Genomic DNA, 17441 nt, shown 5'->3' with positions numbered 1-17441 from the left:
TCGAAATTATTATTTCCAATTTTAATGGGTTTCCACGAACACATCAATGATTTTCTGTTTTATTATGCCTATAAGCAATAACTTTGCAGTTGCGTCACGTTTGCAGAGGCGGTAACAATGCAAGGAGAAACAGTGGCTGAAAAAACTTAAATGCTAATGCAAGCGTCAGTAACTTTACTCAAGGGGTTTTTAACAATGACGACACCATTATCGTATCATTTCCATTTTCAAATTTCGGCTGATTTTGTTAAATCCATTTTATTCTCTTCGATACTTTTCAACTGAAAGGGGGAAACTTTTTGTTTTTGTTTCAAACTTTGGGGTAAAACTTCGTACTTTTATCCACAAAATTTCTTGCTCTACAATTATACTGGACATTTTATTTAACACAGAGCCCCTCGGTGATAATATTTTAATATATTCGAACGATGTAATAAAAATTCATGAATATTCAAATAATGTTTCTACGAGTACTCGAACGGTTCTTATTTAAAATGAAGTATTATACATAGTATAGAAACAGCTAGGATCGTAAATGTGTGGAGTGTTGGGATAGAAATTGGCCCATCGTTACTAATAACAATAATTACATATTGACGATATACTGGTCTTTCGTTAATGTTGTTTTCTACGTGGCTGCATTCCAGACCACACCTCAGTGGCAGTTTATGCCGCGTAACGTAGCACCTTCGAGCGTATGCAAGGAACACGTCGGTCCTCTTCTATCGTCAGCTCTAACGCGGCTTTTAATGAAATTCAATAACGGTAATCGACTCGCGGCATTTCAACGACGTACCTAAGAAATCATATTTTGTCACTACGACCACAGAAGACTCGCGTACACGGAACGAACCAGTTTTCCCCCGGCGCCTTATCCTTCTTGCAGGCCGTCTAAAGTGCTTTCTCGAGCGCCGCGAGTTTTACGTCGAAAGGGTCGTTAGAGGAGGAAACGTGTCAGCTAACACGGAGGACGAGAACCAAAGGAAACGTCCAGATACGTGGAAAAATATATGTCGCCTGTCGGTGAAAGGTGTCGGACAAATTTAACCGTCGTTAGTCTTCCAATGATTTAATTAAGAATTAAATCGAGAAAACACACGATAGAGATAATAGTAACATAGACTGTTCGTTAACGGATCTTTTTTATTTTTTATTTTGTTTCGTTTAAAAATTTATTTGGACGCTCGTGGAATCAGTCAACAATTGTTTTTAATTTTTTGGGAGAAAGTAATTAAATCCAGTGGATGGAGAGATAAATCTCACAACGGTTGACTTCATATATACAGAAAATAAAATTAGAGGGGAAAAATTTATTTTTAAGAGAAGATACAATTTTTTGCTTGAAAGAAATAAATGAATGGGGTACGTCAGTGAGTAAAAATAGTCACAATTATTACTTCGTGGATTTATCGTCGACGTTATTATTTTCAAAGTGATTAATCGTGGAATTCGTGCTCTTTCTATTCCCCAGAGCAGTTAATTGCAACGAACGATGCAGGATCCTTTCGCTGTGCACCATTTCGAATTTGCAATGTCAGAACTGACCTTTCAAAAGTCGATCGAATAACAAGTTTGTGTACCGTTGCTAATAATTTATGCAATTTTTCCTTGTTTGCGCAACGCATTCTCAGCTTTATTATTTCTGTCCTCGGTGCCGTTCAAATAATATAAATGAAAATACTCTGAACTAATAAATGTTATCCGATTTATAATGATAAGTAATTTGTTCGTTATGCAAGAAAAGATTTCTGTACGTTCGTTCTTGACTATGTTAATGGATTATTCGGTAAGACCTGTCCAGCAGATCTTGTCTTAGACACGATTAATCGTCTAAACAGTTTTCTTTTTACAGAAAATTTAAATTAAACTTAGCATCCGGATAGAAATCTTGATGGAGAAAAATTTGAAACAAGATGGTCGATGGTTTGGGTTTAATTTATGATCGAAGCTAATATTACTAAAGTATTTAGATTGCAATGGTAAATTACCTTGGTCTTCCTCTGTTAGTGAGATCCGAAACAGTTTGCCCTGGGCTCTCCTCCAGCTCCTGGATCTGATGGTGGCCGGTCTCGTGTCCATGGTGTTTACCATCGATGGACGTCGGAGAAATGTCTGCATCTACTTGCGGACTATGAAATTTCCCATCGATTATCGTGACGAACAAACCAAGGGGACCTTGTCCCTTATATCCGCGTTTCTCGATCATAATTCGAAACGCGCAAGGAACAAATAAAACGCGGTGAAAGCGCGAAAAGCGGGGAAACGCTTCCTATATTATACAAACATCCACGCTCGTAAATTGTAAAATAATAAAAAAGGTGTTCAGAGGTCATCTAAAAAAGGGGTCTTAATAGCAGAAATTAAAAATAATAACTGTAAACGGTAGTTTTTGTTCAACTACGGAAAACCGTTATCGAATGTTTTTTAATTTTATAACGAAATTAAACTTCATATAAGTGATGAAGTGTATAAGCTACGTGTAAACTTGTGTATGCACGTGACACACCTAATGCTTCGTTACGCACTATTACAAACTGCAGGAACTCGTTAAGATGCATCGTGACCGATAATAATAATCGATATCTTTCCCATGATTTACACGTAACACGACATTGACTCATTAATCTCTCGAAATGGACATTTACACGGTGGAATATTAATACCGTTCTCGTAAGCCGAAGAACAGTTAGGCAAAACACAATTATACAGAGTTGTCGGAAAAAGCGGATCGAGACTTGAGAAATATACAGGTTGGGACAAAAACTTTGCCCACTATGAAATATAGCTTTTTGTTTTGCCTCGCGTTAAGTAAATAGTAAAATAATTAAACGTTGCTATTACAACGAAAATAAACTTTTGTATTGCGCGTCTAAAAATTGTTTGACCCCCTTCTTAGGATCACCTGATGGAAACGTCGACTGGAAATTATATTTTCCACGGTGATATTTTAATTCAAAACACAAATTTCATCGAACCAGCGTATGGTTAACACATTAATATTATTATAAGGAAATATAAATGTAACCTCAACAAACGTAATAAGTTGAATGTACGATGAAAAGGTAACTGATACAGTAGATCACGCGCACGTGACAGTGGCCGACGTCTGCTGGCTCTCAAAGTCACATATACGTGACAGCGGCCGTCAAAGTGTTAAGACGGGAAATATACAGGTTGGGACAAAAGCTTTTAAAATAGTTAAACGTTGCTATTAAAAATCGTTTGACCCCCTTCTTAGGATCACCTGGTGTAAACCTTGACTGGAAATGATATTTTCCACGGTGGTATTTTAATTAAAGAAAAAATTTCATCGAACCAGCGTATAGTGAACAAGAGAAAGCGTTATAAGGATAAGCAATTAACAGATGGTAAACGTCGTTTAGCATAATCGTAGGCTTACCTCAACGCATTCGTGTCACGACTCCGTTCCTCCTCCTCCTGAGGCTCCTGCTTGACCGCCATGTGGAGCAGAGGTGGCAACGGACACTTTATATGCGACGAGTGATGCAGATGATGCTGCAAAGAGGTGCTGTCTGTGGGGACACCGTCTATACCAGTAGATTGTGCGCGAGGTACGACTTCCTCGGTCTGCATAGTGCCCCCTGAAACATAAAAAATACCCCATACGGTTATCACGGAGAGGTCGAGCCAATAACACGCCGAATCGGCTCTAAAGAAGAGATCAAACTTCGATACTTTCCGTTTCCCGTACGGCGACTTTGGATGCAAACGGCGGAGAAAATGTTTTTACAAAGATAAAAACGTGTTACGGAACGCTAACGATCTACGAGGGAGCTTTTTACTGCCATCGCGTCGGACGGAAATAAGACTGCATTTTTAAACCGAGAACCGTCGAGGAAACACAATTTTTCTGTATTTTGAGTATTCGAACGTTTCCATGATTTAACACTAGAACTGCCAAACCAGTCAAAATGACCCATTTGTAATTTCTAATAAAACCTGTACAAAATTTATTCGACAGAATTTTTGAAAATTTACCGTAATTTTCTATATGAGAATGAATAAACACTTATTTCCATTGCATTATACATTTCTTCACGCACCTATCGTTTCAATTTCCTTGGTACAAATAAACACACTATAATTGTCGGTAGTTCTAGTATTGAACGTACAATTCGAATACTTTTGAATTTTCCAGACAATTAGGAAAGTAACTAAGTTTTATAGGAGCTCTATTAAAAAGAAGTTCTTTACTGTATTTACTACAAGGATATAAGTAAAAATTATACAAACTGCATTTTGTTGCAGTGGCTGCTTCAGAAAATTCTGTTTATGTAATGGATTGTTTATTTAAGAAATTAAAATCTTATCTTATTTAAGAAATTTAAAAATCTTAAATCTTATCTAATCTTCTCTGTTTATTATAAATGTATCAGTTTGGATTCCTATCTAATAGACGAAAAGAATTTTCTATGTAATTTTACGTGAAGTCTTCCCAAGTACGTCGCGTGTTAAAATATAAAAAGATTCGTTTATCTGGGATAGAAGATAAAAAAAGACCTAATTGACTGATAAATTTTCCAACGAAACACAGATTGTGCGCTGGGAAGTGTAACGCACGATTTCGTTAGTTTCCCTCCAGTCCGTGGATTAGGTGTGCTGCTTCAGAAGATTCTCTATTTATTTAAGAAATTAAAATCTTAAGGTTTTATTACAAATGTAACAGTCTGGATTCCCATCTAATAGACGAAAATAATTTTCCATGTAATTTTACGTGAAGTCTTCCCAACTTCGTCGCATGTTAAAATATAGAAAGATTCGTTTATCTGGGATAGAAGATAAAAAAAAGACCCAAGTGACTGATAAATTTTCCAATGAAACGTAGACTGTGCACAGGAGAGTCCAGTGTATTCGAATGGAGAGAGTGTTCCCACAGAATTTCGACTTTCCGTTTCGAGGAATCGTCGATAAGCGTATGCATATAGGTCCAACAGGAAAGGTTGCGCGTGGGTACATCCGCCGCAGTGACTTTTGCTCGCGGTGGAAACCTGTATGTTGCGGAATATTCATAACCTTCTCGCTAATGAAACATTGCCGGATTAACGGGGAACGGGAGACGAGCGTTTTCTATGCGCGCCTCTCCGTGCAGCGCGCCTCGCGGGGACAAACGGGCGTGAGAAATGGAAGAAACTGAAACAAATGCCCACATGCAAATCGTGGAAACGAGTATGGCGGGCCGTTACACCATCGCCGGGGCCCGTGTGGGCAACACCAGACAACGTCCAAGGCTTCGAAATCGTATAAAAGGTAACGCGACTGCCATTACGTTACGCGATCGCCTTTGGAATGCCTCGGTGCGTCGCCTCTACGCACCTGTCACGTATAATTTCTCATAATGCTCTTTTAAGCACATCGAAACGTCGATGCTTGACTTATAAATAGTCCCGTGTCGGTCGCGTCTTCTTTAAGCGTAATAATAAACGCGGGGCGGTTACGCGCGAGAAAGGTCGTAAACGAGCGATATACACCCGTGAAACTGTACGAACAAATGGGGAAAAATTGCGACAGAACCTCCATTATATATAGTTTCTTCTATCGAAACGTTTAATATGTTGTCGCGGCGTTTTAAAGTTATTTATAATAAAAGAATTCTGATGGTAATTTTAAATAACTCTACCGGGGATCGGGAATGCTATTAAATGATAAATACACCATTGGATCGTCGAACATCTCTAGTCTTGACATTACAATTTCAACATATGTACATACGTCTCTAGACAACTGACATGGCAGACGTTAATGGCAGATCCATTATAGTTTGAGGTTCTACTATAACTCAAAATCATTGTACAAACTATGAAAATGTATCTTCGTCTTGTGATAGGAAAGAAATATTACATATATGGTGACAAGTGTAGTAATTCTAGATATGATATTAATTTGGATACGAACCTTGTAGTTTGGGTTACATTAATCTTGGAAAAATCGTGTAAAAATCTAATTTTTTTCGGGTAAGGTTCAGTCTCGTAACTTTAATATTTTAAATTTGATACAACTCGAGTGGTTGGATAAATTATTCTACTGTGATTACGAGGATGGGTTTCAAAATTAAAATTATTCTATCTCGACAAATTGTACCGTGTATCGTAGGTCTTTGAGGTGCAAATGTTTAGTGTTGCGATGAAAAATTGGTTTAATTACCATGTGGGTTGCTCGACGTTGATGCACAGTGATTAGAAAAAATTCCCTGTAATAGTATTTATGCCAAACTCGTCGATTCTATAAGGTTAACTAATAATTGGCAAGGGAACTTGTACCCGATTCTAACGAACGCGTTACAAGTTTTTACTAGACGATTCTGAGCCCCACTGGGTCGAAAGCAATGAACTTATATATGTTCAAAAACGAGGAGGGGAGGGGGGGATGTTCTACAAATGTCCATACAGGGAGATCTTTTAGGCCCGTCCGTTAGGTGCCAGCTGCATCTGGTAAAAACCGACTCCCTACATTCGGAGGGGTAGATTAGAATAACGGTTTTTTGAACGTTCCCACGCGAACGAAACTGTTCACCAAAACATCATCCACCGTGCGATGCAAGCAGATGATAAATAATAAACTGTACTTAAATATATTCTGCCATCTCGAATACGTCTCACAGCGAAAATGAATAATTAATTCCAAGTGAGAGTTTGTCCACAAATTAATTTTCATCCTGTGGTATATTTCAGAATAGCCAATTAAGATTTTAAGTATAAAAATAATCTTTACGAGTGTCTGGGTATTATTGTTTCTATCGATTCCCAGGCAGCTGTCTGAGCAAAAGAGGGGGAAAAAGTTCGGTTTGAATAGATATTTTGAGCGATTCGATACGGTCGAGAATCAATTTGTAGATCTGGTATTTTTAATTCGACGAAAAGCGTGTTCAAAGATCGTCCGCGCGAGTTGCGTCGATTTATCAGCATCCTCTGTAGTTAAGAGAGAGATACATTTAAGAGAGCGTAATAACGATAAATTGATAACCAGTAGTCGCGTGAGAGGCGAAGGAACCCGGGCGGTACGATTATTTAACCGAAAATACGGTTCGACGAACGACGCCGATGACGCGGTATCAAAGGCAGACGTAACTCGTAGACCAGCGGAAATACGATGTAGAAAAAAAAAAAAATGAAGAAGGCGACGCGGAGACGAAGAAGCGTATTGTACATACTGGCTTTACAGCACAGTCGGATAAAAATATTCCCCGGCTGAAAATAGAAACCGACACGCGTACGGCCCACCCAACACCCGCAATTCCTGGCCCATACTTGGCCTTAGTCGATCGGATTTCACGCCTTATGCTACTCCCCTACAGAGACCCTTAATAATTCCATGCCAACAAAGTGACTATTTCGAGCATCTAACAGTGGAACTAACGAAACGGTCAAAATTTGTAATTTCTAATAAAAATTTCAACAAATTTGATCGACTGGATTTTTGAAAATTTTAGTTTTCTACGAGAGAATGAATGAACATTTATTTTTATTGAATTATATATTTTTTTGAATATCCATTTTCAATTTTTTTGGTACAAATAAATATATTATAATTGTTGGCAGTTTTAGCAATAATCTTTTACTTATCTTCATGGTTCAGAGTATGCAATTCCGTGAGATGAGAAAGATTATATATGGAATGTTTATCCAATGGTAAATATTATAGCGAGCCAAAACATGGCTTCCTTATTTTCTGATCTATGAAAAAGGTAATTGTAAATATGCAAATACGCCGGGAAGATTTTGTTTCAGAAAATTCAGGTTTCGACTGATAAGAAGAATATATATTTTCTGAATTGGCGTACGTTTATAAATATGTGTGCACATATATGTATATGTATATACAATTTAGATTTTGAGCAAGAGTGCTCCATACAGGATGTTCGGCCAACCCTGGGAAAAATTTTTGATGGGAGATTCTAGAGGCCAAAATAAGACGAAAATCAAAAATATCAATTTGTTGATTGAAGCTTCGTTAAAAAGTTATTAATAAATTAAATTAAAAAATTTCAAATCGTTCTAAAAAAATTATTTTTGGTTGCAGGGGTCAATTACAATCATTTTTGGTCAATACACATATCCCCGAAATTCTACGCACTTTCGAGAAAAAAATTCATTACCGAAAATCTAATGTGAGGCCAGAAATGGCTCCTTAAAACATCATAATTCCTGAACGGATGGGACGATTTTAATGTTACGAAAGGCAAACAACGCGTATTTAGGCGAAGAATATGTAGAAATCGTAAAAATATTCAAAAACTGGATCCTCGACCCCGCAAGATGAGAAAAACCCCATAAAAATGGTCCAATTTTCAAACGACCATAACTCCTACAATAGTGAATATATTTTAATGAAATTTATTTCTGAAGTAGAGCTCATAGGTACCTACAAAAAAGTATTAGACAATTTTTCTGTAGGGCATCAAACAAATTTATTAAAAATGAAAAACTAATTTTTATGAAAAATCGACAGGGGGTAGATGCCTAAATTTTTCGACAAAAATAGAAAATTTCAAATCGTTTTGGAAAAATTATTTTTAGTTGCGGGGGTCAATTACAATCATTTTTGCTGGATACAGATACTACCGAAATCCTACGTACTTTCGAGAAAAAAATTCTTTTCCGAAAATATACTGTGTGGCCGGAAATGTTTCTATAACTTTTTAACGAAGCCTCAATCTACAAATTAGTATCCTTTATTTTCGTCTTATTTTGGCCTCTAGAATCTCCCATTAAAATTTTTTCCAGGGGTGGCTGAACACTCTGTATAATTTTTTAAAGTTAGGAAATAGATTGGAAAAATTTAATTCCAGACAATCACGTTTCAACTGATAAGAAAGATATATGTATATATTTTCTGAGTGGGCGTACGTTTATAAATATATTTCGAGTAAAAATGCTACATATAACTTTGCAGTCTTCTGACTTAAAAATTGCGCATAAAAAAAAGTTAAATAAACTAATCATCTATCTCCTCTAGTAAAGAAGGAGTCGATACTTTCCTCGCGTATCATCAGCATTAATAACTCTGTGGGACAAAGCCTCCGCCACAATTTCGTCATTCTTTATTTTCGTCTTATTTTGGCCGCTAAAGTCACCCACTAAAATATTTACCAGCAGCAGAGGCCTACGACATTATAGTCTCATAAAATTTTTCAGGCTATTTTAAAATTTGCGTCTTGGCAAAAATATACATCCCCTAAGAAGAATATAATTTTTTATAAATCTATCGAAATTTTATTTCCCTACAGCTTTTGCTAATTCGTTAATTAAAATTAAGTAAAATTCGCTTGACAGCGATAACAGGCTTCCAAAGCCATCCATTAAAATATTTATCAGCAGCAGAGGCCTACGACATTATCGTCTCTTAAAATTTTTCAGGCTATTTTAAAATTTGAGTCTTGGCAAAAATATACATCCCCTAAAAAGAATATAACTTTTTATAGATCCAGTGTGTCACGGTACTCCAATGCCAAATTTTAATTCTTTGTAGCTTTTTCTAATTCGTTAATCTTATTAACGAATAGAGTTAACGAAAGAATGAAAAATGTTGAGTATAAAATTCGCTTGACTCCGATGACAGGCTCCCAAAGTCACCCACTAAAAAAAATTATCAGCAGCAGAAGCCTCCGACGTTATCGTGTTTTAAAATTCATCATATTATTTGAAATGCACATCGTCTAAGAAAAATATAATTTTTCATAGATCCAGTTTGTCACGACACCCCATAGGCAAATTTTACTTCCCCACAGCGTTTGCTGATTCGTTAACATAATTAACGAAAATATCGACGAAGGAGGTAATAATGTTGAAAATAAAATCTCGAGTCCGATGGCCGGCGGAAAATCCAGGCTGGTCTAATATCTGCGCCTCGACCGCCGAGCGTCCGGCCGTCAGCGGGCAGGGAGGCCCGAAAATTCGTGTTGGCTTTCGCGATAAGCGCAGGCCAAAAACGGGAGCAATATAGCTTACCGAGGAGTGTCTGTGATGGTATTAATAACGGCGTGTGCGGGAGGTGGCCCGATTCATTGAAGACCAGTTATAGAATGATGCAGGCGGCCGCGTAACTACAATTTATTTTTTAGCTATTTTTAGCGGTTGGCGTAGCGCCACTATTTTCGGTTCTCTCAAATTTCTCACTCCATATTTGGGATTATGGATGACGGCCCCGCGGCGCGGTGTATCTTTACGACTACGCCCGTCGAGACACTTTCGTTGCCTCGTTCGCGCTCACCGCGTTTCGCCAGTCTCTCTATTCCCTATCCTCGGGATCCATTTGCGCATCGCGATCCACGCGAACACGGGGAACAATGGACCCGGGGTGCCAGCCTCTGACGTTTCGACACTCGATCGCCCGCCCCCCACCCCCTTCCTCTCCCCTTGAAACACTTTAGAATGTTTACGTTCACGGTATCGAAGAAATTCGTAGCCGCGTCCATCGGCCACCAAGCGTGTACACAATTACGGGCAACAAGTGGACGATTCGCAGCGAACAGCATGCGGGACGCGGGCGAGCATGTGTTCGGTCTCGATTGGCAAGGGCGCAAGTAGGTTAAAAACGGTAAGTCAGCTGCAATGCTCAGGAATATGTCAAGGCGATCGCGATAAAGAAACACCTAGGCTGATCGGTCACCTCTCTGTAATCAATCCCGTTCCTACGAAACGGAATCCCTCGTAACATCCTGACGAGACGACCTTCTTCCCTAAAAACGAAGTTTCGTAGACGAGGAGGACCGTGATCCACTGGCCTGGTTACGCGAGTACACCCCAAAACACACACCCACAGGGTCGTCGAATAAATAACTGGCCACTGTTTGTCCCGCGTTACCTGTTACGGGAAACTTGCTTTCCGGCAACATGAACGCGCGCTGCTGGAGGATCCGGGCTCTTGTTAAATCCTGGCTGCCACCACCGAGCGTCTCGGTTTTCTCCACACGCGTAATCCGTGGCGGATCGCGACGAAACGCGCGAACTCTCGACGGTACGATGAACTCGATGGACACTTGTTGTCGGAGCCGGGGCGGGTAGTGTCACTTAGCACGCGACCCGTACCAGGGCCTGGAAAAGCAGGGAAAATCGTCCGTGGTCGATGGCGGAGGAAGGTAAGAAGCGGATAGAGGGCACGTGTCTGGGATGGGTTATCCGCGGACGAGGAGAGGACCGATACAAGGAGGAAGATGAAGATAGGAGCATCGAGCGGGAACACGGGACCAAGGAGGACCGTGAGAGGGGAGGAGAAAAGGAGACGACGACGTTAGAGGGAGCGAAAGAGAGGGACGAGAGAACGGAGCAGTCCGTTTTGAGGCAGTTTTGGCACTGTTACCAGCACGAACGGCCAAGCACCAACCCCGAGCCTCCACCTCCGCCGAGAGACGACCGAGACGACGACAGCGACGGCGGCGGTGGCGAACAAGACGAGACCAGAGGTCCCCCTTAGAGGAAGAAGAGCGAGCGGAGGCGAGGGCGTATATTCTTGATTTGGGCGGATGGAAATCTGAGATTGCTCCATATCGGGCCGTGCGCCGTGACCACGGAGGTGCTCTGTAATAGCAGACATCCGAACCTTCTTCTCTTTCTCTCCGTCTGTCTTTCGCGCTCTCTCCTTTGCACGTCTCTTTCCGTTTCGGACTCCTTCTGCTTCGATCTTTCTTTCATCGCGCGTGGCTTCGTGCCGATCGTTTTTCTTCTGCTGCCTCCTCTGCACCGCGCTGTTGCTGGATAATGTTTCTTCCTTTATCGATGCTTTTCTTCCTTTTTCCCCTCCCCGTTGCACTTTGATCCTTCCCTGTGTTCCATCGGTTTCGTTTATTTTCCTTGGCGCTTAACAGTGCCTCCTCTCTGCTTGTCCGTATTTGTCTCGCGTTTTTATCGCGTTTCTTTTCTTATTTCCTTTCGGTTTCCGTTCTCGTCGTTTTGGAAGGGGCAAAGGTCGACGGAGAACCGAGGAAATTTGGTAACTTAATCGTCTTTGTTTCTTCTTTTCTCCCGTTTCCCTCGCTTTCCCTTTCTTCTCGCAGCATCGGTCTTGTTCGATTTGCCAATGCGTATGATGCAAACACGAGAGTATATTTAACCCCGCGAACCACCAACGAGGATACGAGCCGCGTGCAAGCCACTTCTCTTTCGCCGATTCTCTTCTTCTTTTTATTTTCTGCTCTTCCTTTTAGCGCGTTCCGCGACGAGTCCTCGCGTGCACTCCTGGATGGCAAGGTGCGCGACAGAAGGCTTCTCGATCCAACGTTCGATGATCGATCGACCATCTCGGTGTCTAGGATACACGGTGGAATCGAAAAGAGCCCAAAAAAGGCGCTAATGGAATCAATTTCAAGCAGGGGATATATCTTTTCTACACTCGTTCATCAAATTTATTAATATATTATAGGAACATACCAAAGTGTCACTAATTTCCATGAAATTTGGCACACTGGCAGAGTTGATGTGATGTTGAGGAGGTGAAACGTATTTACTCCAACGGGTCGCAAACTATTAAAAATATTGAGTAGATATAAATGGATGAATTTTACAGCCGAATTGTACATCGAAAAACAAGCTTAAGAAGGATAAGTTCTAGTACAAAACCCGACACGACTTCTATATTGTTACGTGCTTTTGTTAAAGTTGGTCCTCGTTACGTACTTCGTACGTGTCAGTTACATTTGCTTAGAATTATGTCATCAAGTTCTGCTAAAAAAACCCTCACCTCGTTTTCCCTCTTGTATATCTTTATTCTGTATTTTCTACTCTTTGAAGCGGACAAGTTACTTTTCTTCTAAAGTTATCCCATACGTTATAAAAGTCAATCTTTGTTTAAGCGATCCACACCTGACCATTGATAATAACAGTTTTAATATTCAGGAATCAATCAAAATAATGACACCTAAAGTTCAGCTTGCTTGCAACTGTTGAAGCTCTGAAAGGATTTCCACGATCATATTTTAATATTCGGCTGATTCTGGTTATCGTAGATGGTCGTATCACTGTCAACGAGTACTTGAATCTTTTATGCAAAGTTTATATTATAGTAGAGTCGCCTGATGAATATAGAACCACCAAAAGCAGCTTTGGAGTGAAAAGCAAAAGAAGATTTAGAAGTATAACGTTCCACTGGAAATTATATAAAAGTTTTAGGAATTCAAGAATGGGAACTTTATTAAGTGCAAACTTTACCAATAGAATTGTAGGTAACGATATAGACCAAAAAGTGGCTAAAAATCGTTCGATCGTAAAGTTATTTATAAATATTTATACAAAGAAGATCGAAACGCTGCAATTTCGTGCTCGATTGGTTAGAAAGTCTTGATTATTCCTAACGCTTTGTTGGTTTCATCGGAAGATTACGTTGTCACGGTGACTGTATAAGAACCTCATAAACGAGGGCAAGAAAGCAACCGTCTTAAGTGTTGCCAACAAAATAGACCTGCCAACTGTCTGAAACCGCCCGGGTTTCACTATAGAAGTGTTTACGAAATAAGCGAGAATCGGAAATAGTTACCAAAAAGTCGAGCATATCTGGAAACCTTACACCATTATTAGCTGTAAAATAAATGCAAAGTAATGTTTCCTCGAACGCGAGAAATGTAATACGTTACATTACTTGTTAGTTAATTTTATCGGAAATAACGTTTAACTCGAAGAACAGAAATATATCCGGTTGCGAATTGCACTTGTAAAATTAGGGATTGTTTAATATTCCAAGGTAAAATTATTCGATCGTTTCATATCGAGAACGACTTGCGTAAACATAGTTGAAAAAACAAGTGGCCGAGAGTGTGGTTCGATTTTATTATTTCTTTCGGTCAATGCTCAATTTCGTGTTCCGTTAACGCGTGCAAACATACGCGTTAAGTAACTTGTAACCCATTGTATATTTTTATAATAAACTTTCTCGATCTTGGCTCGAGGATCTTACGAAACAAAAAGGAATCTGGATAAGCAATTTAACGTGTCGACGTTTCCCTGGTGATGGTGGAATTTCAGGGATCGCGACTCCTTAATCGCGATAATTATTTCTAATTTATAGAAGCGAATTCCGAGGATGGTACACGGTCAATCGCGTTACTTTTGCGCCATGTTTCGTCAATTATTTCTGCCCATTACTGGTACCGATGGGAATTACCATGCTTACGTATGCGCCGGTTAATACCTTGCACGTTCGCGCTCCGTAGCCAATGTCGCGAGAAACGTACGCGGGCACAATGAAACGTGGTTAAACCAGACAGGACAGAACGCAATTAACCGTTTAACATGTTCACTGTCGCTGTATACTGGGTGGTTCTATTACGACGTTCGCGTGAAAAAGCTCCTTTAACTTCGAGCGAGAAACACATTAATCACTCGAAGTACGTTTCTACCTTCTGATTAGTACAGCAATAGTTCATTAAAAGGTTACGTAAAGTATCTTCATTGTTGAAAAGACTGAATCGTTGGTGTATAGTTTTGAACCTTAAAAAATTATCAACTATTCGTGTGTTTATTTAGTTTCTTCGTTGGTTGCACTCTAGCAAGCTCTAAGCTTCAGTCAAACGTTTGTTATACGCGCGAATCACTCTTATAATTAGACTGCGGATCTTTAAGCGAATTCAGATTTTTATTAATAGAATTAATGAAATTGGAGCTTTGCAGAAGGTTCAACTGCCACATATAATAATTAAATACTTTAAGTATTTCTTATATTTTTGCACATTGAGAGATTTTGTAGTTTTCTGAGAATTAAAATTTCCCATATATGCATGAACATCCGCGGTTTACTTATGATTAGTGGAGTCGTTGTTAAAGAAGTGAAATTCTTGCATGTTCCTTCGTTGTCGAAGTCCACGACATTATTATTAATAATGAATTTAGAATTGTATTGTTAGGGTAGGAAAATATACAGGGTGTTCGACCATCCCTGGGAAAAATTTTAATGGGGGATTCTAGAGGCTAAAATAAGACGAAAATCAAGAATACCAATTTGTTGATGAAGGCTTTGTTAAAATGTTATTAACGTTTAAAGCTCCGCTCGTATTGAATTTTTTTCTCGAAAATGCGCAGGATTTCGGGGGTATGTCTATTCACCAAAAATGATTGTAATTGACCCCCCGCAACCGAAAATAATTTTTCCAAAACAATTTCAAATCTTTTTTTTTCGTCGAAAAATTTCACACCTTCCCGAATTTTTTTCTAGAAAGTGGGTAGGATTTCGGGGGTATGTCTATTCACCAGAAATGATTGTAATTGACCCCCGCAACCGAAAATAATTTTTCCAAAACGATTTGAAATTTTTTTTTCCGTCGAAAAATTCCACGCCTTCTCGAATTTTTTTCTAGAAAGTGCGTAAGATTTCGGTGATACGTGTAATGACAAAAAATGATTGTAACTGACTCCCGCAACCGAAAATAATTTTTTTAGAACGATTTGAAAAATTTTTTTTTGCCGAAAAATTTCAGCACCTACCCGATTTTTTTTCTCGAAAGTGGATAGGATTTCGGAGGTATGTGTATTCACCAAAAATGATTGTAATTGATCCCTGCAACCGAATATAATTTTTCCAAAACGATTTGAAATTTTTGAATTTAATTGTTAATAACTTTTTAACGAAGCCTCTATCAACAAATTGGTATTCTTGATTTTCGTCGTATTTTGGCCTCTAGAATACCCCATTAAAATTTTTCCGAGGGTTGGCCGAACACCCTGTATGTATACAGTTACTGCCAATCATATTCGTACACTATAATGGTCATTCGCTATAAATGAAAAAAAAACATGTTTCTAACGAACTGATTATGAATAAATTCAAAAGAAACTTTGTTAAGGGTTGTATCACTCTAGGGAGCATCGATCCTCGCGCTTTTTTCAAATAAAATAAAATAAGAAACGAAACAAAAGTACTTAATTAACAGAGAGTAGTAAGACAGAGTTGTAATAAACACATTTGATAAAAATGAATAAAAGGAATTCCAACCATTTATATCGCCACTATACTGTACAAATACAGGTGGGGAGTAACCAGTATATGTTATCGTTTTTTGGTACGTCGTATATAAAATAGTAAAGTATAAATAAGGTAGCAACAATTGCTAAAATGAACGAAGTAAGTGGAGATAACCATGATACACCAAACGAGCAAAAACTAACTAAAGAAAATGATGAATAGGTAGGAAACGAAAGGCCAGTTCGTTAATGATAAAAAAGATTGAAAGCTCTACAATGATTATAGTGTACGATTACAAGTGGAAGTAACTATATTCAGAGTTTAGTTACTGAAACTGCGGAAAGAAAAATGGCGTACGATAGAATCTACTAAAAGATAAAGTAGGATCGGGGAACGATAAATTCAGCGACTTTTCCAGCGGCACCGCAGAAATTCAACGTCGAAACAATTAGTCAGTAGCGTAAAGAAGGGAAAAAAGGCTCGAAACACGGGTGCAGCAGGCATAACGCGTTCGAATTTTTGCAACGAATTCCTCGATGATTAACAGCTGCGGCTAAGAATTCAGCGCGGCGGCGTTCACCTCGTAGCGCATACACGAATCGTTACTTAACAGTTGCCGCTGACAAACGAACTCGCTCGTTAAATTATCGTTTCGAAAATAATGGGATACAAGAACGCGCGTATCGGTCTCGAAGGCGATGAAGAAACGGCCAACGTTCCAAGATTCTATGCGTATCGCGACTATTCTGAACATCGACGCGACCGAGGATCCTCTTATAAAATCTTGAAAAACGTTCCTTTTTATTCCACGCGAGCAAATACGTACACAGTCTCTTAAAATGTTATTTTTTTCTTTATTAAATAACTAAAATCACAGAGTGTTTTAATTCACGGAGTCAAGACCAAACAAAGAGAACTCAGATTTCTCAGTGTTCTTAGTTATCAAAAGTTAGCTTTAAAAGTGGGACGCGATCGTTTGGAGAAATTTCAACCGCGGATGCACTTTCCTCGCTCGCGCGTGGATTAATGTACGCAACGAAAGCTAACATTCCGTGATCTTAGCGACCATTGGTGCGTACGCGTTCACCAAGAAACGACGTAATCCCGGCCTAACGCGCTGTCTCGCGGGTTAATGAGCCTTGAAGGCTCCAACGCTGGTGGAGAAGTCATGTTTCCCACAGCGGTGCACCGGACGACGTGCAATCTCCGTTCTTCGGCGGCACGTCCGTCCAACCGCAACGTTCATCCGTTAATGCACGCGATTTATTACGCGCGCTGTTATCTATCGCGTGTACGCGAACGAGACGTCGCGTGGGATCGTTTAACGTTTAGAGGGAAAAGCGTATCCGTTCTTCGGGGCGTCTGGGCGCACTATATACACCGATATGGAATAATATTACCTACCAGCTGCTTTGCTAGTATTTGAAATTCAATTTCCAACGGATTAATAAATACTTTTTGCCGCGAAAGCGAGCACAAACGAGGCGTCGTGTATTTCACGGTTGGAGTCGTCGACAATCAATTAGAATTTTGCAATA

General features: G+C 39.4%; 1 protein-coding gene across 3 annotated transcripts in view; it reads right to left on the bottom strand.

Moving 5' to 3' along the window:
• LOC122400192 overlaps nt 1-17441 on the bottom strand; it is a 58068-nt gene that overhangs the window by 4798 nt on the left and 35829 nt on the right. The window contains exons 1-3 of one of the 3 annotated variants that reach the window (XM_043401523.1): nt 10627-11354; nt 3401-3602; nt 1989-2129 (exon numbers count right to left, since the gene is read on the bottom strand). In XM_043401523.1, the coding sequence (XP_043257458.1) occupies nt 1989-2129; nt 3401-3594 (335 nt within the window). In that variant the 5' untranslated portion in view covers nt 3595-3602; nt 10627-11354. Of the gene's footprint in view, nt 1-1988; nt 2130-3400; nt 3603-10626; nt 11355-17441 lie in introns of those variants that run through there. The other 2 variants (XM_043401520.1, XM_043401521.1) reach the window with 2 other exon arrangements.

The sequence above is a fragment of the Colletes gigas genome, unplaced genomic scaffold (genome assembly GCF_013123115.1).
Source record: "Colletes gigas isolate AHSC1104 unplaced genomic scaffold, ASM1312311v1 Colletes_gigas_Sc00016, whole genome shotgun sequence".
Classification (NCBI taxonomy): domain Eukaryota; kingdom Metazoa; phylum Arthropoda; class Insecta; order Hymenoptera; family Colletidae; genus Colletes; species Colletes gigas.
The sequence above is the reverse complement of the archived record's forward strand: the minus strand, read 5'-3'. Positions and strand labels throughout refer to the sequence as shown.